The sequence below is a fragment of the Triturus cristatus genome, chromosome 4_1, assembly GCF_964204655.1.
Source record: "Triturus cristatus chromosome 4_1, aTriCri1.1, whole genome shotgun sequence".
Taxonomy (NCBI): domain Eukaryota; kingdom Metazoa; phylum Chordata; class Amphibia; order Caudata; family Salamandridae; genus Triturus; species Triturus cristatus.
This window is the reverse complement of record NC_140585.1, coordinates 968,375,227-968,396,490: the sequence shown is the minus strand read 5'-3', so window position 1 is coordinate 968,396,490 and position 21,264 is coordinate 968,375,227. Positions and strand designations below refer to the sequence as shown.

General features: G+C 42.5%; 1 protein-coding gene across 1 annotated transcript in view; it reads left to right on the top strand.

Annotated features, from left to right (window-relative positions):
* Positions 1-21,264, top strand: part of TRHDE (thyrotropin releasing hormone degrading enzyme) — a 1,875,424-nt gene that overhangs the window by 1,176,000 nt on the left and 678,160 nt on the right. The window contains exon 8 of the mRNA XM_085653848.1: positions 9,786-9,851. Within this exon, the coding sequence (XP_085509974.1) occupies positions 9,786-9,851 (66 nt within the window). The remainder of the gene's footprint in view (positions 1-9,785; positions 9,852-21,264) is intronic.

Genomic DNA, 21,264 nt, shown 5'->3' with positions numbered 1-21,264 from the left:
CAATACCACCATTATCAGTAATTTTGACTACCTTAGAACATTGGGATTTCACCTTTAAATAATTCGTCAATAGCTTGCCAGCTCTATTACGACCCCCATAGAATTTAGAATTGACTTTGAGTAGGGTGCAGGAAGCCTCCTCTGTCGATTTCTTATTGAAAGACAATTTAGCCTGCATTAACTTTTTTAAGGTATCCTCATTATTAGAAGTAAAGTAGGCGTGTTTGAGATATTTAATAGAGGCTAACAAGGAAGCGGAATCCTTCCTACAGTGTTTCTTTTTAGCCGCAACGTAGTCAATGATGAAACCTCAGGCATCCCATATAGTGGGAAAAGGAATATCCGGAGTAACATTCCTAAGGAAGAACTCTGGCAGAAACCCTTTAAAACGCTCCAGAAACTTATGATCCTTGAGTAAATAATTATTGAAGCGCCATCTGCATGGTTTGCAGGGTTCAGAGGGGAGATCCAGACTAATCAAACCTGGGGCATGATCGGAAATAAGAATGGACCCAATATCAGCATGGATTAGGTTAGGAAGGAGGTGGGGATTTACAGAATATAATCTAACCTAGAAGAAGATTTGTGAGTAGGAGAAGAGAAAGTGTATTCTAATGTGTCCGGATGATATTCTGCACACATCAACCAGACCCCTTGAATGAATTGTAGTCCTGAACGTTTTTTGCACTTTGTTGGGAATGTACCTAGCGTTAGACTTCCTATCCGTGAAAGGGTCCATGACCTGATTGCAATCCCCACCCACGAGTAAATTGATGTCAGGACATCAATGAAACGTGTGTGACATTTTTTTCCAAAATTGTGCATCAACACCAGTAGGGCCATAGATGTTGAGAAGGGAGATAGGGGAACCATTTATATTAAGATGTAAAAGGAGCCATCTTCCATCAACTTCTCTCTCCTCCCTCTCCAAAACAAGAGAAAGAGATTTGTGAAATAAAGTAATCACTCAATTTTTCCTAACTTCAGACGGGGAACAAAAAACATGGCCCACCTATTGAATTAATCTTGTTTTCATTAAGATGAGTCTCCTGGAGCATAGCTATTTTATATTGCAGCCTAGACAAATGAGTGAGCACCCTCTGTTTCTTAACACGATTGCGTAATCCCTTAACATTCCATAAAACAAATCGAACATTATCAGTCATGGTAACCAAAGAGAAAAAACAATAAGCAACAAGATATACAAATGATAGCTTTTAGCAACAACTGAAGCAACTTATACTTTGTATAACTGTAGGATAAACACATGAAAACTTGTAATACAGAATACCAAGGAATAAATATTAGAAAGCGGAGAGAAAGATAAATAGTAAAATGATGACAAAGTAGAAAATAAAAGGAGATGGAAATAGAGAAAAACGGTGTGCTGAAGGGAAAAGGAAATGCAAGATCTGAGGACAATGGAAAGAAGATAAAAAAGAAAACCACAAAGACGAGAAAGGAAGAAGAGAAAAGGTAGAGGAAGTAAGTGATAGACAAAGAAAGGTTGACGAGAAGCAAGCAGATAAAGAAGAGAGAATAAAAGATAAACAAAGAGAAGTTGACAGGGAGTCGAAAGACTTCAGTCAAGAAAGACCGAATGTATATCCAGAAGGAAGGCAATAACATGTAGAGGTGGAGAGCCACAAAGAAAGACGGACGACGAAGTCCGCGAAGACAACCAGAGCAACCTGGACCCATAACATAGATAATGGAAAGAAAAAAAATGCAGAGCAGGGAGCTAAGTAAGAAATAGCACAAGAGGGGGGGGCTGACAACATAGCACGGGAAAAACTGATAAAAAGCAGGGAGAAGCAATCCAGCAACTGAACAAGAGTATCCGGTGGTGAGACTGACTCTTACCAAACATCAGGAGAACTGTAAACAGGAGGAACAGGATGGGAGGGAGCGAGGTAAGGAAACATCGGAAAAATGATTTGGTGTGGGGAGGGAGCCTTCTGTAAAGAAACACATAAACAATGGTAAGAAATAGCGTCCAGAGGAAGTGAACATAATCTAGTGACCTGCATGAAAAACAACAAGACTATAATAACGACAAAGAAACTAAACAAATACCGTTAGAACATTTGAGTATAAGAAGAAAAACACAGATAATTAAAAGAGACATTCTTCAAGGGCCTCCAAAGTCCATCTCTTCACCTTTATGCCAGGAGATAAATTGACGCAGATCCTCAGGACGATCAAAGGAGTAAGAATGCTCTTCATAAGTAACCTTGAAAAAACAGGGATTCACCAGGCCATATCTAGCGTTCACCGATCGAAGAGCTGGGCAGAGAGACAAGAACTCTTTACAACGAGCAGCGGTTGCCCGTGCCACATCTTGAGAGAAGAAGACTTTTTTTCCAGACCACAGCATCTGCTTTCTGAGCTTAGCCGCAGAGAGGACCATTAAGAGCTTGGTGTATTCCAAGAGTAATACAATTATTCCTCTAGGGCAGCCGTTGAGGTGGAAGATTGGCCTCTGGAGTTGGGACCAATGCGATGCACACATTGCAATTTGAGGGTAGTGCCATCCTTGAGACCAACAATTTTGGGAATGTGTGTTCTCAGAAAGGCGAGCATATCCATACCCTCCTCACCCTCAGGAATACCATAAATTCTAAGGTTATTGTGCCTATTGCGGTTTTCCAAGTCTTCCGTCTGTGTTTTAAGAAGAGCGATTTCTTTGGACATAGCTGCGACTTGAGGAATTACATCCTGAGTGTCACTGATTCTCTGCTCCACTTCAGACATCCAGGCCTCTCAATTGGACCATTTCTCCTCTAACCTTTGAATAGTAGCATTAGTGTCTATCACAAGGGTCTTGATTAGCTTAAGCTCTTCCATGAGGTCCTCCATAGTGATGAGTAAAGGGGATTTAGTAGGAGAGTTGGGATCCTTCTTGTGGCGCTTGTAAGAAGCAACAATGGTTCAATCCTTGCGAGTAGACGCCATATTTGCTGAAGTACTTCTCTGACCGAGGGGGGAAGAGGACTCCATAGAGAGTAGAGGATAAATGCTGTCCAGAGGTAGCCAGGAACACAGAAGATGAGGCAGAGTACTTCTAACAATATTCAGCAACAGTTAGTAAAACATGTCACGTCAGAGGAGCGCTCACTGTGTAATGCCAAAACAGAGAGATAGCTACCTCCCGCAACAAGGCATACTAAGCCGGATAGAGGACCACCAATACAGAAGAGTGATGATCCTCCCAACCAACTAAGGACCAAAGGCCAAGAACTGTTAACATACAATTGAGGAGAGCGTTAAATGCGCAGCAGACAGAGCTAGTTACAAATGACCTTTATAAGGAAATAACAGGTGTAAACATTTGGAGCAAATAGTGAACCGCTGGTCTTACAAAATCAGAGTTAAAGTTGCTGGAAGAATCTCCAATAGCAAGACATTCCCCAGATGCAGGAATCTCCTCACGGAAATGCATGCGAAGGAAAGTTATACATTTGAGGGAATTCCTTTAACCATCCTCCCCTCAGGAATCCGGAAATTATTGTTGCACAAGACCTCACTCCATCAGCACCAGCACCCATGCGGAAAGGAGAGCGAGATTGCGGTAGATAGCAGAAGAGCCCCTGCACCGCTCCTCAAGCAACGCGGGGGAGTTTCAGAAAATAAAGCAGTGTCCCGCCACACACAAAATGGTGGCCGCTGCCGGCGTTCCTGACAGGAGGGGGTCGCAGAGGAAACAGGGCGAAAGGTAGCAAAAAATGAAAAAAGAAAAGAGGCTACCTGTGCCCTCGCGCCAGCTCCACTAAGACAGCCAGTCCATTGCCCTCGAGGTTCAGCAAGTCAGCTCCGGTAACGGGAAAAGGTCCGCTCGCAGCGCAGAGTCTCAGCTGGACACGGCCATTTTGTGGCTTCTCAAGCCACGCCCCCAAATATGTATTTCTTTAACTGAAAAGGTTTCTTGGTTGTGCTGTTCAATAGCACCTTACTCATTTTCTTTGGTAAGTATTTTGGTGCATAGGCTCAGCTAATAAAAGTCTTCCAAAGTAACCTCAGAGAAACATGTTATACTCTGCATTTGTGTGCCAGGGTTTATTTGATCACATCAAATCAAGAGAGTAATGCTTCTTCCATAGGTCTTGCTAGGCATTTTGCTACAAATCCTGTCATAGCAGAATGTTTTGTAAGCAGCCCCCAAAGGTATTTTTTCTCTGGGGCATATCTGCAGTCATGAGAAGCCTGTGATAAAGAGCCTGAAATCTACCCTAAATCTTGCTTTGTAATCTGAGTAATTTTAAGTGAGATGAGCTAGCAGCTACTACAAGATGTCCCATTAAAGTGTGGACCATTAGTGACTATTTACAAATTGGTGGGAGTCAGAAAAATTAAAGTGGAACATCCCTTCTATGCCAGAAGATTGAGGAGCGCCTTTTTAAAGGAAGAAAAGGACTATTGAGAAGAGTTAGAGTTCACCACTTTGACCTGGGAGGAAATTAAAGGAACTCTGAACTTATTCATGAGGTCCACACACATCTATCAACAGGTAGTGGGACTGAGCCTTGAAGAGTACTAACTTTTGTTACTGGTTGGGACTCTTATGTTTTTTTAAAGCCCTTAGGTTGATCAAGTACACAAGAACAGCATCAATACAAAAAGAGGCAAATTTGTTCAATCCATTTTCAACCTTGACCTGCTTTTTGGAATTTGTATTTGTGTTAAAGGCTATATTGGGACTGTCTAGGGAGTCTATTTGACCTCATGGAGCCCTCCCCATCAACAGACTTCAAGACTATCCACTGAGATTCTACTGATGACATAAAAGTTCTAGGTTCTAAGGCATAATATTTCAGTTTGGCCACCTACCAATATCTACATGGACTTGTTTACTTTTGGTCAGCTACAAAAGGTGCCTAGGATTCCAATCAACCACACAGAAGACACAGTAATATTTCTAATTTCTTACAGTTTCCATATTGTCATTTTGAAGACCTTTATTACATGTTTTCAAATTAATATTTTCATATTTGTTAGTTAACTTTTTGAACCCTCATCTGACATTCTTATTTTTGTCTTTTTCTATTATTATACCACAGAGTTTGTGGTTCTATTATAAATATATTGCTAGATCTTTTCTTTTTGTAATTTTCCACTCACTCTCATGTGATATTGCCTTAATGTTCGACTGATACTAAAGGTGAGCTAAGGAATTCTTAAGCGAAATTGGTTTATCTACTTCTGGGGTACTTCTTCGTTTCTTGATCATGTTTACCTTTGTGATATCTCTTCTTGTCTTAATAAAAGGGGAGCTTAGTCTCTGCTCTCAAGAATACTTGAAAAATACATTCACATGGAACTCATTTAGACAAAACTTGTAAATTTTCACAGAACTTTCTGCATCGATTCAATCAAAACGATTACAATATTAAGACAATTAAATTGTAAGAATGACTAGTAAATACGCCAGTTCATAAAAAGGTTCAACCAAACCGAGTTTTATTCACATTAGAGCCAAGAGGCACACAATTCGCTTTTTATATTAAATAAGTGTATAGGTGAAGAGTATATTTGTAGAAGACCCCAGGTATGTAAACAATCCCAAACCAAGAAAAAGCATAAGGCAAGTGAAGTAAAGTGTCAACAAAACAAGGTAGTTGGTTGGTACAGGAGAGAGGCAGCAGTTACAGTGAAAAACAATAATGGATACAACAATTCAATTATTGTATTATCAGCATGAGGGAACATTGTCTGCCTCTGAATTCATGTTCGCATAGACATAAGGGTTGCTCTTGTTGTTTTGTTTAACATTAGTCTCTGCTCTCTTCATACTCTGGGGTCTGTCTGCCATACCATGCCTTTTCTGACTTTCTTACAGTTAAGATTAGAATCAACTTCCATCTGAGTCCTCCACTTAAAGGGCGTTCTGCAGTGCTGATAAGGGGGCAACAGGGTTGGACTGGCTGTAGCGGGCACCGGGCGTTTCCCCGCTGGGCCACTAGAGTGAGGGCCGGTTTTGGGCCCCTGAGGACCATTTTTTGACCGTGTAACAAAATCATCTGAAACCGGCCCTAACAAACAGCTCGGCCAGACCTCCCCTGCCTCCCCAGATGGGCCGTTCGAGCAGTTTGCCAGGGCTGGTTTCTGTTCCCAGTCCAGCCCTGGTGAGCAATACAGGTCAGGGGATCAACCTGAGGGGCATGCTAGCAGAATGTAATGACATTAATGCCACCTGACAAAAACACGGTGTTATAAATAGTCTACAGAACTATTGCCACATTGGAGGTAATAGTAGAAAATACACAACCAACGAAGAGATATTTTTGCAAACACACCACAATGTTTATGTCAGTCTTTATTTTGTTATTGATATTCGGACATGTGACCAGCCGACAGCAAATTTATTGTTGGTTTTCAGGATTGGTCTGCCAACTTAAGTTGCAAGTGTGATTGCGAGAAAAGGGAGATAGCCGAAAGATGTACACACCAAAGACTGGAGTCCCCACCACAGGGAAGTGTCCTGCAGATAAGGGATTTTGTTTTTGTACAGGGAATTTCTTTAATTGCAACCACTTTCTGGAAGTGTGTGTGTATGTAAGGAGAACAAACATGTAATCTGCACAAGTTGAGCAATGAAATTTCCAACATATGCGAAATTAGAAGTTGTAAGTCTTAGAATAGCCACATAAAGCCTTTGAAGCATTTAGAAAAAAAGTAGATCGATTAAATGATTAAAATAATAATCTCAGCTTTTGCCATTTCTGTGGATCCTCATTCCAGTCCATCTTTATTTTTTCTCACTGCACCTATTAGACAGAGAACGTCCATGTTCAAATCATTCTTGGCCCCTCCCCATCAGGAAATAGTCAGTCCAAAATGCTAAAACATGCCCTCTGTGCCCAGGAACACAAGCAACCTCAAGCATTAATTTAGCCTTTTTGGCATAACCATTGAAGCCCCGTGGCAAGCACAATTATCTACAGGTGACCCTTGTAGGCATCCCCATTGCTCCCAGGGTAGCGATACATGAACTTAGCCACACGTATTTACTGCATCTTAGTGCATTGTTGTTTGCTTACTGTACAAATACATATAGTGACCAACCATATAAATATCAGTATTTCCCCTGCTCACTGGGGATTCTCCAATCTGACCTGCTAAGCCACTTCCCCACCCACAAAATGTGATCCAGACATCAAAAGCCCTAGAAGATTCAGATGCCAGTGCTTTGGAAAAACGATATTATATACCATACCAAATATGTATCTGTTACATGAAAGACCCGTACCAATCTAGAAAAGGAAAACTACAAGATATTAAGACTACCTGGGACACAAACATTTTTTGGGGCTTCTCAGTTGAATTGCCTCTCAACAAGCCTGCAATTACTGAAGGTCAAATTGTGCTGAATCAAATTCTTAGTGGTTAAGAAAGGTGGTCAATGCAAAGTAAGAGTAGCAAAATAGCTACTAGTAGGGGGAGTTGAAGAACCATTATAATGTGAAAGGAAGATTATGTAGTAAGAATGATGACACAATAGATTGGCAGAGCAGGGACAGACCCTGGGGGTGAGGGCCATTAGCGATGCATCATTTCTGAGATAATGGCGGACCAATGCATATGTTACATTGTCTCAATCTTTTACTTCAAGGAAAATGCAGACAATGAAGGCTGTGTAAGCTAAGTAAGTGCCTGGTGAACTCTTCCTGTTAGCATGTGTGGGATGTGCAATTTGCTCACTGACTTGTTTGCGAATAGAATGCAATCTGAGATGCTACCTATGTAAGTTGACCTGACTGATGCATATTGATTAAGCAGGTTGCAATTTCTGACCCCCGATGATTGACAGCGAGTGCAGTGATGGAGGTCTGCAAGGAATAGAAGACATCCATTCCTGCATTTTCATTCCCAAACAGAAAACTTTTTTAAAAAAAAGCAAACTCTATCTAGTGGCTGCTTTTAAATAACAAAGGTTCCTGTTTTGGAAGCACATCCTGAGTGAGCAGTCAGTGATACTCTGTAACACAACCAACATCCCATCCAGGCATATCAGCCCCTTTGCAAATCAGTTACCACCCCAACATCAGGGTCAGTATCTGAACAATGGTTTACAACCACTTTTGCCATCAGAAGCCATTGATACATTTCATTGCGGATCTCAGACCGGCTGAAATGCCTCTTCTGTTCTCACATATTGTGATTTAAAATTAAATTTTTAGTTGCAACCCCTATCTTTTTGAGAATTGAGGGCATTGCAAGAGAAAAGCAGCTTGCACCGGAGCCTCCTAGATCTAGTTTGAATGATGATTCAGATTTAAGAGTTCTTTAGAACACACTAAGACAGTATAATTATACAAGGATTGAGTCCAGGTGTGTAGCCTTCTTACAGGAGCATTTCAGATGTCAAGGTTGTAGCATACATCGGGGAAAGGGAGAAAGGGCAAAGAGGAAGAGAGTGGCAAGCAGGTGTTCTAGCCACTCTTTTCAACAGGGGACTCATTTAATCATTGCCTATCTGCACCACATAGCTTGCTCTGTGAGATTACTTCATTGCAACTGGCTGAGACTATTTCTCTAAATTGAAGCTGAGCTTTGTCCGTTCTCAGTGGCTCTTCTTCAGGAATCCACAGAAAATAGATAATGTCCATCAAATAAAGTTTGGGCTCTATACTTGTTGTGTTTTCTATTGTTTTTCTGCGCTAAGTGCTCATCCAAAATAATTCCTCGTTTCAATGTATATATATATAAGGTTACTCAATCTCAACATCTCCAGAAAGTATGATTCATGTAACCTGTCTGTCTTCATGTTATTGCACTATTGTTGTTTTTTGTCATGGCTGTCCCATGTTTTGATTGCTTTGTAATTGTGTGATAATGAGGAGCATGCTGCACTTTCAGTGGACCCTCATTCAGATAAGCAACTGGTTCAGGCCTTGTGAAAGGGGCTGCGTGAACGTTTGTTTATTATATTGTATGCAGAAGCGAGTTGTGATGAAATTCAACAAAACTTTCTTCTCATGAATCTCTCTGTCCACAAACTGGAAACTATCCAGTTTGTGTGGTTCTTCCCAGATATACAATGTCCTGGAAGTGCCAAACTGACTTGTGCATTGGCAGTCCATGTGGTTCTCCCTGTACCTCGTTTTACAAGGAAAAGGCACATGAGGTTCTCAAACCATGAGCAAGGCTGGACCTTCACTTGTTTCTCAGGTTCACCATCTGAGCGAATTAGGGTGTTTTTGTAGCCCAGTTTCTTCCCACGGGTGACTAAAGAAACCTGAGTTTTGCCTCTCGTGCTATTCATAAAATACTTTTACCCACCCCTATTTGTGGATCATAAATACATATTTAATTAAAGCAGTACATTCAATGGACAGTTACTATGAGGTACTATATACCTGTACTTCTTTAATTTTAATGGGAGAGTACCTACACTTCTCAGCACTAGTTTAATGGAAGAGTACTGGAACAGTAGCAAACAGGTGCTCTGGGATACTTAACGCCTGCACTTCAATGTTTCCACTTCATGCTCTGAGTTCAAGAATCCCTCTGGGTGTGACATACAATTGTAGAAGAATATCCCATGTCAGAAAAATAAATTGTGCAAACATTAGTCTTACCGCAGCATCATTTTTTTTGCATTTTGGGTCAGTCAAATTTTCTGTGAATGTTTTGATTCAAATCTTGAATGAGGACCTTGATAAAGTTACCAAAAATATGAAACTAATTAACTGCCGCTGTTTTCACCTTATATTTACCTTCGAATTCCGTGTTCCCCATTGTACTACGAGATATCCTTAATAAAATGTGTCTTTTATTGTTTTTAGGAATATTTAACGAAGCACAAATTTGGCAATGCAGCAAGAAATGATCTGTGGAATACACTCTCCCAGGTAAATTTACTGTGAGAACATTTTGCATAAATATAAATGATGCTCTTGTATGTCCAATCTTTGTGGAACTGTATATCTGTACTAGAAGAATTCACAGCAGGTTGCAGGAATGTCAGTTAATGGGTTTGTAGGGCAATGTGTTCTTTTTGAGTTTGAGAAGTCAATAAATGAATAAATAATTATTAGGAAAAACTATTACAGAAAAAACCCCTGAGTTGAATTCAAGAAGAACACATATGCTTGATTCAAGATTTACCTCTCTGCTTCTGCAGTTGCTATTATGGTAATCTTAAATCCAATTGTGGTATGTATTTGCGTATTACGTCCAGAGTCTTTCGACCATTCCATTCATTAAAACACTTTAAGTTAGTAAAATTCTCAGAGCTACCTTGATTGGTTCCAGGCTTTAAAAGTTTTCAAACTTATATTTTTTTTTAAACTCGTATCGAGCCAAAACGGTTATATCTGATGAGTTAAAACACAATGATGATGTGCATGTTCCATGCAGTAAAAACATAGGGGCTTATTTACAAGACCGTTGCACCACCGGTGCATCACTTTTTCCCATATTAAAAGTGACGCACCGGCAGCGCAAGTTGCTTGTAAATAAGCCCCTCAGGTTTTAAAAGAGTGTGGTGGGCAAACCCAAAATCTGGGAAGCATAACCGTAAATGTGTAAAGCACTCTTTATTGTATGTACAAAATCAGCAGTCTGGGATAATACTGACTCTATGGCTCCATTTTGGTCGCAGCTCAGCAATTGGTAAAATTATAAAACTGGTCAGCTTTATATTTCTCTGCGGGCCTGGATCAGTGCTTCCTTCAGATGATACTACGGACGGGGGAATTCATAGGATGGTAAAATAGCTCTATAAAGCTTATGCGTATGTACCCATTCTTTGTCAGTTGTTCTAGGGCTTAGATAAAGGTGATTTTTCATTGCTTCTTTTCGAGCTGTGTACGAGAGGCGGCCTGTTTTGCTGTTTAGCTTTGTTCAAGTATCTTGTCCAACCGTGACCTGAGCCGAATAAAAACTCTTGCAATGCCACCTTTATAGAATGTATAATTTTATACTAATAAGAAAGAAATTGGACCATGCCAGCTAAATCTAGATTTTGTAGCCTAAATTCCAGGGGTATTTGTGCTAGTCAGAGGTACAGTGGTAACTGAAAACTTTATCAGCACTGCATTGCATCTCACCTAATGATGCGGTCATTTTCAGTGGGAAAACTTGCTGGCAGTAAAAAATGTTGGTATCAGTTTGGCCTTTATCACCCTTATAAAAATTGGATATGTGATTTAGTGTGTCGTTAGCCATATTCCAAAGTAATTATAGGACATGGTATACTCGATCTTTGCAGGGCCTAATGTCCACACTTTTTTGGGTTTCCCCCTTTAGTTTCCTGAATATCATCATTTTTGTTTAGCTAAAGGTTTCTCCCAACTTGTTTCTCGCATTGTATATGTGCAGCTCATCGACAGACTGTTGTAAGCCTATTTTTGTGTGATCTAAAATGACTAGATCATCGGCATATTGTAGGATTGAGATCTTGTATCACCCTATTTAAGGGGGAATAACATAACCCTCCTTATCATGGTCTCTAAGTCGGCAGTGTATAAGGCACACAGCAGCGGGGGAGGACACAGCCCTGTGTTTTACTTTATTTGTGATGATTTTTTTTGTTGTCTTGTTTCCTTGGCCCAATTTCACTCGTTCCCAGGTATCTATGTGTAGTGCCATAATTGCTTAAAGGAGAATTTGAGGAATGCCGCACTCACCAAGCTTCTGCCATATTATTTGCCAGTTCACCCCGTCGAACGCTGCCGAGTAATCAACAAAGCAGAAGCAAAATGGTGGCTGAAAAGATCTTTTCGCATAAGTGGCTTTTTGCCTGAGTCCAGTTTGGTAAGAAGGAATCACGTTTTCGTTCTCTGTCAAACTTTCTAGATCTTTTACAAGTATGTACGTGTACACCTCGGCCACAGTGTTGAGTAAGGCTACCAGCCCATAGTTTGCAGGGTCCTTTGTTTCCACCTTCTTGTGGATCTAATGCAAGATAGAGCACGCCATGTTTATGGGTCCTCGGGATATGTGAAGTAGGCTTTATACAGTGGTGTCATAGTGGGTCCAAAATTCTTTATCTGCTTTGAATAAGTGACCCGGCAGACCAATTGGTCTGGGCACTTGCAGGCTCTTATTAACTTTAGAGCTTGTGTAACCAATTTCTGGTTAATATGGCACTCCAAAGACTGACTCCAGCCGCTTATTGGGCATCTATATGGCTTCCGTTACTGTTTCTTCTGCAATGTATATTTTTTATGTGTCCCAGCCACATTTTTTGCGATATGCAGTTTTCTTTTTTTTCCATGTTTTCATTTAGTCTATTCACAAACCGCCAAAATTGGAGCTGCTTATAGGACCTCCATAAACCGTGAACTCTACTCCGTGGAGCTTCAAGATATTTATTTGCCTTACAGAGCACTTTCAGATAGACTGCCCTTGCTGATATTAGCTTGTGCTTCCTTATGTCATTTGCAGCTTTAGACCTATGCATTTTGATTGCTTTTCTTAATGCTGCTTTACGTTTTCTAATTGTGTCCTTACACTAAGGTTTCTGTCTCAAATGTACAACCTCAGGCCTTTTTTATTCACATGGCTGGTACTCTTTCCCGCCAATGAGTTTGGGAAGTGAGAGGCAGCAGTAGATACTGAATTTTAAATTCACTCACTTAAGCTGAACACACACCTGAGCAGGAGATACTTGGGATGTGCTGGTAATGGTGCTCAGGAGCATCATAAGACACACATGCAGCCTGCTTCCTCAATGCTTTTGTTTAACACAGGCCTGATGAGTAACCCTCAAGGTAATGGGCACTTAAGCACTAAGTGTTTGGAAAACCCTGCCTAAGAAGCAAGTGAAGGTGCTAGAGAACAGAATTAACCTGATTAAATGGAATAATTGAAAGACTGCTCTACTTTTTGCAGCTATTTAAATCCCTGGTTTTCCTGCAGTCCTTGATAGGCTCCATCTTTACTACACTGTTGTTCAGTGCCTCTTTCCGTAGTCTCTGAATTTCGGCGCTCAGTAGGACTTCTGGGAGCTTGCGGAAGGCTCTATCAACAGCGAAGCAGTTGCTGGGGCACCAGTGCCATGGGCTGGAGGAGGCCTAAGCCTACCAATTATAGCGGTGATTGACCACAAACCTAGCAACAGCAAGGGGATTTTTGTTGCATGCAGGGGTCCATGGCACCCTTGTAAGGCCACTGTGGTTAAAACTGCACAGATGCCTCGTTCAATTTTCTCTACTAAGGATCATTTAAATGCGAAAATCACAGAACTAGGCACACCGTTTTTAGCCTGCAGGCTAAAGTTAATTTTGGTCAGTACAGTTCCAGTTTTTCTTTACTTGACGCTCAAAAAAAGGTATATTAATATATAAGCAGCAGCAAGCTAAGGTTGCGCTTTAAGGTTTTTAAAGAATTTTGTGCATGAGTAACCTTCAGAAAATAGGACAGGCATCAAAATAAAAGTGTAAAGACACACTATATAGGTGTTTTGCAAGGTATGGGACACTGCATGCATTCTTGCGCTGCCCGACCTTATTTGTGGAATTATCCGAGAAATCAACAGTATATACCGGCACACCTGATAATAAAAGAGGCCCACAAACTCCAAATACAGCCGTCACAGGCCCAGACCAGCTTTGGTCGCACTGTCAGATTGCCCTATGGGCCTGTCCGACCTAGCTTACAGTCTGAAAATATTACACCCATAAGAATGCGATGGATGCGTAGCTTTAAAGCGAGCAACTTTCAAAATGCATATTATATTTTAACCTTTCATTTGTGCCCATCAGAATGTTCACTTTTATGAATTTTATTTTCTGGGGTCATGTTTTGTATGTGCGGTTGTCCCCAAGGAACAATCGTCCTTTCCTCATTGTATTCAGTCTCAGTCCAGTTTTACAGATTTTCGAAGCTCGTTCGTATAACAGCAGAGATCCAGGCACGAGGAATAGCTACTTCTCAAATTGTTGTCATGCAGTGACATTCAAACTGTGGGTGTGCTCCCTCAGAAGCTGTGGATGTGTGGAAAGGAGTGGTCAGGCCCAGGGAGTTAGCATGTCCTGCATCAAAGTGACCCAGGTATCACTGGCTTTAAAAAAAAATGTTTTCTAGTGCAGTAGGGGCATGCACAACTGCCTGGAAAAAAAAGACTGAAAACAAGTTTCACCCATACAATGACTGTTATAGCTTATCACTGTCATTGTGTAGGTTAATCTTATTTCTAGTTCTGCAGAAATGTATCCCCGACTTTTAAAAAACTGATCTTAAGCTAAGGCTATGTATTGGTTTGAGGAGTAGAATTCCACAGAGTTACAGAAAAAACTCTGTAAGATTCCACGGAATTCCACCAACTGGTGGAAAATATGCAGCTGTGCTGCAATTTAGCCCAGGTAGCAAGAGCAGCGCTGAAAATCAGTGCAACCGGCACCATGCATTGTGAAAGAGCGCCCGGCCATTCGAATTGATTTTGCTGGCAATCAAGAAAAAAATCTACTCAAGGGCCAGCACCTCTCCCCGAATGGCATCCCTCTGACAGCGGCAACTCGTGAATGCTGGTGGCCGCCCGTGTGGCGATTAACAGAATTTAGTGAGAGCTTTGTTTTATAGTCATAAAATACCAAGGATGGGTCAGTGAAGGGAGTCGTGCTCTTACCTACCCTGACAGAACAACAGTAGAGGTACTGTCACCAGTTTTTGGGGCAATTTGCTGGCTTGTTATCATTTACACCTGGCAGCACCCAGTGGCGTGTCTATGATGTGGACACTGGTGACAGGTTACCCGTCAAGAACAAATCTACAAGTTGTCAAAATATGTGAAGGCCAGTGTCAAAACTGAGGTTACTAAGATGTTGGAGCGGGGGGTTTTTAAGTCCTCCAGTAGTCCCTGTGGAAATAGAAATATTTATATAAGAAAAACAAGACCAAAATGTTACAAATTTATTTAGTAGAATTTGAGATATGAATTTTTGAAGACTAAATGCGAAAACAGTGCTTAGAAGTCACTAGCGGTCAAAAGGTTACTTGAGGTCACGAGGGAACAGTAATATTCCAAAGTTCAGGCTGACTGCGATGGAGGGCAGGCCTGCTACAGATCCCACGCAGGGTACACTGAAAAATTACCTCATATGGAGCAAAGTGTAGATGCTGAGGGCACAATGCATCAATCTTTTTAACTCAGTCAAGCTCCATTGAAATCTATGCAATGCATCTTCGTCGCGCCCCTCAGAGTGTCATCCTACAGCTGTGGAACCCCTGTCACCAAACAGCCTCAGTGTCGAAGAGCGATGCGCTGGTTTCGATTGGCGCAAAGGCGGCGATGTGTTCGTTTTTGTAGAAAACAGCTGCAGAACCCATTTCTGAGGCTCAAGACTGGAGAAGACCCCTCAGGCAAGGGTAGGACTCACCGATGGTAGAGTCCAGCAGCACCAGGAGAGTTGCAAGAAGTCTTTTGTGTCCCTGAGACTTCAGAAAATAGGATGCAAGCAATTGGAGAATTCTGTTTTCAAGGATGAAGAGAACAGGTCCAGTCCTTCTCACTCCCAGCCAAGAAGCACCAGGCCAACACAGCAGAGCAGGTAACAAAGTGTCAGTCCCTCCAACAGCATAGCAATCAGCAGGCAGCTTGTCAACACACCAATGCAGTTAGCACACTGGCAGTCCCCCTACTGCAGAGCAGCTCTTCTTCCGGGTAGACTATCCCTGGTTCCAGTAGAGTTCTGATTTGGTGGTGTCAGGGGTCCAATACCTATACCCAAATGTGCCTTTGAAGTGGGGGAGACATCAAAGATGCCTTTAAATATTGCAACGTCCCTGCCTTTCCTGCCCTGCTCCAGACACACTACAGGGGGGTATGAATCTCTTTGTGTGGGGACAGGCACAGCCCTATTCATGTGCAAGGTTCAGCTCCACCCTCCCAATCTACAGCAGGAAGGCCCATAAGCCCGGTGATGGTCCATCATGATGCAAATGTCACACCCCAGCTCCATTTGTGAGACTATCTAGAGGAAATGCACAAAGCCCAGCTATCGCCCAGCTATCACCCAGCTTGATGTGTATTCAGAGACAGGTAGAGGGACGGAATGGTTAAAGTAAGAAAATGCCAACTTTTTAAAAGTGTTATTTTCAGACTTACAATTTAAAATCCAACTTCACCATAAATTGTGATTTTAAATTCTGAGTCCAGAGCCACCAAACTCCAAATTGCCATATTTTCCCAATAGGGATTTACACTTAAAATATGTTTAAAGGCAATCCAAATGTTGACCTACGGGTGAGATAGACATTGTATAGTGAAAAACAAATGCCTTGGTCCTACCTTAGGGGTGTCTTTTATATGTAATAAAGGGGAAGGTGGTGAACTTGCCAGGTCAAAATGGCAGTGTAAACTGCACACACAGGTGCTGCAGTGACAGGCCTGAGCCATGGTTAAAGACTCATGGAATGGGTGACACAATCAGTGCTGCAAGCCCACTAGTAGCATTTAATTTACGGGCCCTGGGCATATATAGTCCACTTTACTATGTATTTACAAGTAAAGAAATGTGCGAATTGTGAATAAGCCAATGTTATCATGTTTAGAGTTCAGACCATATGCACTTTAGCACTGGTTAGCAGTGGTATAGTGCTCAGAATCCTAAATCCAGCAAAAATGAATTCAGCAAAAAGAAAAAAAGGGGAAGGCAAAAAAGTTTGGGGTGACAATGCAGAAAGGGACATTCCCAACAGCAATCCATAATGAGATCTCCTCGTGGGAATCTTACCCATAAATGCATTAATAGTGATCAGACTAATTGCTAGCATTGTTAACTGCGGTTGTGCAGCTTGAGCAGCCCTCGCTGGGTGTGTTGTTATTGTTGGCATAATGAACTGTGTCATACGTCTTTATAATCTAACTAGATCTGTGTAAAGTGTGCACAGCTCTCCTTCTATGAGTACTGGTAATTGTGGACAGTGTGTAGCCGGCTAAGACTAGCCATGGTGCCCCATCATTGCTGAGGTGACGCAGTCTGACGTTTGCTAGTGGATGTAGTGGGGCGCCTTGGAACCAATTTGTGTGTTCCTGAAATGTAAGTGCAATTTCTAAATCTTCATAAGCTCTGTAATTGTTAGGAATTACTGCTTCAGTGTATGTGTAAGAATTTCCAGTGCTGGTGTCTGCTGCCGGAAATGTTACCCATGAATAGACTACCGCTGTTTTATACACTTCTACCATGAATGTAACATCCCATTCTACAAGAGCGAGCCCATGGCGTTGTAACATCTGTCTTACTACATTTCTGCAGTTTAGTGGCATAACCACTGGTGCTGCGTTAGCCATTTTAACAAATGGAATTCCAAGAATGTAAACTATGGTGGGGAATACTTTGAAAGGTTCAAGCTTGAACAACTTACAGACAGAAATAGGGGTTTCCTATTTTTGCTGAGAAGTATTTTTCCCTAAAACCACGGATGTTTCTGTTAAAATGTGACTAGGGGCTTTTGGCACACATAAGCAAACTCCTCAAGAGAGCCATTATAAAAGTACCTGACCTATAACCAGGGCTGGACTGAGAACACAATGCAACTCTGGCAGTTTTATCAGACAGGCTCGGGGAGAGGTGTTGGGCGAGGGTGTAAGTGTGAAAAGGTGCTGTTTAACTAAACCGTCCCTGCACTGCTGCTCTTGTTACTCGGGCTGATATTGCAGGACTGCTGCAAAACCAGCCCCCAGTAACAAAACTGGCCCTCACTGCTCCAAAACTGGCCCCACCCTTCCAGCCTCCCGGGGAAACACCCGCTAAGGCCAGTCCGGCCCTGCCTAGAATGTGGTGAGGCCATGCCATGTGGTTCCTACTCATTTATTAAGACTTGGGCAAAATAGGTATCAAAACTATGGGGTCTACGTCAACTCATACCATCTGACTATGTTGACCTAGTACCTGGCTAGCTCACAGTGCACCATCTAGACCCGTAAACCTATAAGGGTATGCCACCTCAGAACATGACAACCTTAATTCCTACAAGGAAATCATAGAAACAGATCTACCCTTTTGTTGTTAACTCAGGCAAGCCCAAAGGGAGACACAAGAAGTACAAAAATTAGAATTTGAAACATTTATTGAAGCAGTTGAATTCTTGTGTAAAATATGTATGCTGCAAGGATTAGTAGAATGCAACAGAGCATTGTAACCAGCATTACAAGAATGGTGGAAAAGCTAAATAATTCAACCATTATAACTATTGCATTGATTATATAAATACATATAATGGTGCTCCTACCTAGCACTACCTATCCTAGAGAGCATAGGGTGAATGCGGTTCTGAACGGTACCTTGGAATGGTCTAACGCCCCATTTACCTGAGTGCGTGTTTTATCCGGAAGCCAGTCTAGTGTAGAACAGACCGCCGTCCCTTGGAGGATATTGATGAGATTCAGCTGGGCTAGAATTTAGGACCAGAGCGACCACCACTACCCATGGAAATGCTCCTCTGCCACACAAAGGCTTGGAGCAATTTATATAATAAAAACTGAGCCCATTCGCGCTGTGCCTGAGTTGAGATCTGGCTGTCATTGTTTATTCTGGGGGGTCTTGATTGTAGTTACTATTGTTTAAAAGACATTTGGTTTTTCTTTTCAATTATTTCAAAGTGTCTATCCATGACAGGGGAGTCCTCTCTAAAGTGCACCAAAGGTCTTAGCACATCATCCAGGCCACCTTGTCAAGAAAAGGACAGCCCCTCCCCACACCCAATGCCCATTGTCTCTGTCCTGGCAGCAGTCCACACCTTACCACAGGGGAGCCATCAAGCTACCAGGTAACAGATACTGAAAGCCTCCAGAGACTTTAGGCAGGCAAAAGGAAGTTTTTCTAAAGTACATTTTCTGTAATAGTTAGACAACATTCCACTTTACCAGTAAATTGAATTGTGTTTAACTCTAATCAAGAGCCCTTTAAATATTTCTCCAGCTGTCCCCAATCTGAAAATAGCATTATAAGGTGATATAATGAAACCCAGCCTATGGAAGCAGTCAGCCTTGCTACAGTGAAAATATTGCTTTTTCACTGTAAGGACATCTGTAACAATAAATGTCTAGTTGCCCTACTTTTAAATACAATGCACCCTACTCTACGGACAATAGAGCCTACCTGAGGGGTGACTTAATAATATTTATAAGAAACATTTAGGCCTTTCAAAAGGGTTTATTTTGGCACATTTCATAGGCAGTTTAAAACTGCACAGCCAGGCTACAGTGGTAGATGCTTTACTCTGTCACAGTAGTGATTGGCACAGTCAGTGCTGCAGCCCATTGGTGATATTTAATTTACAGGCCCTGTGTACACTGTGGTTACCATAAACTAATAAGCTAAGGACTTATAGGTAAGCTTGATATGCCAATCAGGAGTATCCTAGTTTTACTATGTTGAAATGAGGAGTGCAAGCACTTTACCCCTGGTTAGAAGGAGTAAAGTGCACAGAGTTCTATAGCCAGCAAAAATAGCGTTCAGCAAAATCTCCCAAAAATTCGGGGTGACCTTACAGAAAGGGCAGATTCCCAACAGAAGCACATTGGCAGCAGAGGTGGACCTTGATAGGTGCCATGGGCAGTGACTGATTAGGTAGGCCAGGATGAAAGGGGTGGGTAGTGACCTTAAAGGTGAATACTGATAGGAAGTGGGCACTGATGTAGAAAGAAGTCAGTGATGGAGGTGATGGGCACTGACCCGCAAAAATAGACTGTGACAGGAGAGGTGGACATAGACGGGAGGAGTAGAAACTGTTCAGAAAGTGGGGCAGTGACCTCGTAGAGGTGCCATGGCAGGAGAGATGGACAGTGAAAGGTTGTTAGACCTGGCATCATTGGCATGAGTCTCTCCTCCATTTTTTTCTGTTTGCCTCCGCTGTTTACGATGTTTTTGCTGGATTATTGCTTTGGGCACTGTGCCACTGCTGATCAGTGCACAGTGCAAGTGCTCCCTATGTTAAATTGTTACATTGATTGGTATTACCATGATTGGCTTGGTTGACTTACTGTTCAGACCCTAGTCTAGTGCACTGCATGTGCCAAGGGCGTGTAAGTTGACTGCTGCTGGTGGGCTTGCAGCACTGGTTGTGCCACCCACAGAAGCAGCTTGTAAAATGTGTCTCAGGCCTGCCACTGCCGCGCCTGCGTGCAGTCCCTGACTGCCATGTCGACTTGGCAAGGAAACATACTTGCCAGTCTCTAAACCTTCACTTTGCCACATTTCAGACACCTCTATGGTAGGCCCTAGGGCAGGCTGCATTGTTGGTAAAAGGTAGGTCATGCCCTGATGTGTGTGGCATGACCTAATAGTGAATTACAGCCATTTTCGTTTTTCACTATTGAAGGGCTACCTGCCTCCAATAGGCCAGACTGGGCAGACTGATTATTAACTCCATTATAATCTAACTGACTCAGGGAGCATGGTAGCAGATCGAGCTTAGTATCCCTGAACTCAGAATTTAATAACACACCCTTTAGGATGGATGGTTTTTAAATTCTGTGTTTGAAAATAGCCCTTTTAGAAAGTGGCTATTTTCTTGTCCAACTATCCACCGGTCTCTGCTGGTTTGGTGTGTGTGTCAGGGGCTGGTTGGCTCCAGAGGTCTGAATGAGTCAGTGTGGGGTGAATGAGGCATTTACACAGAGAGTGAGGGAAGAGTAGCCTGCCCTGCCTGACACAATGCTGGCTCCACCTCCTGCTGGGCGACTGATAGCCCTGCTCCTGCCAGTGACAATACTGGCTCCGCCTCCTGCTGGGCGGCTGAGGACTCTGCCCTGCTCAGGTGAATAGGCCAGGTGCCTCTGCCTGGCAACACCCACAACGAACTTGAGATGGGGGGAATTTCCCTGCTTGGACAAAGGGAACAAAGGAGAAAAGGGGTATAAGAGAAGGACCCTGAACCAAGAACTCAGATCACTTCTGACAAGGAAACCTGTACCAAGGACAAGAAGCCTGCTGATCTAAGGACTTGCCTCCCCTTTCTGCCAGAGTGCTGTTTTGCTGTGGAGGAACCTGAAAGCGGCTTCTTTATTTTTGCCAAGGAACAAGGAGAGAGGAACTTGGTGTGTACTCTCTAAACGCTTGCTAGGAAATCTCCAAGGGCTGGAAGAGTGCCAGTCTCCTGTTGAAGTCACAGGGCCAAAGGACTTCACCATCTACTGAATTGCTGAATTGCTGGAAAGTGATGTTTCCAGTACACAAGGGAAAATCTGCAGTCTCGACGCCGCCGCCGCCGCCGAATCCAGCTCGACATCGTGAGTAACGGCTCCAGTGTCCCGAGCCTTTGACGCCGGCCGCTGGGCCCGATCGACGCCAGCAGCAACGCCAGTGAGCAGTGGGT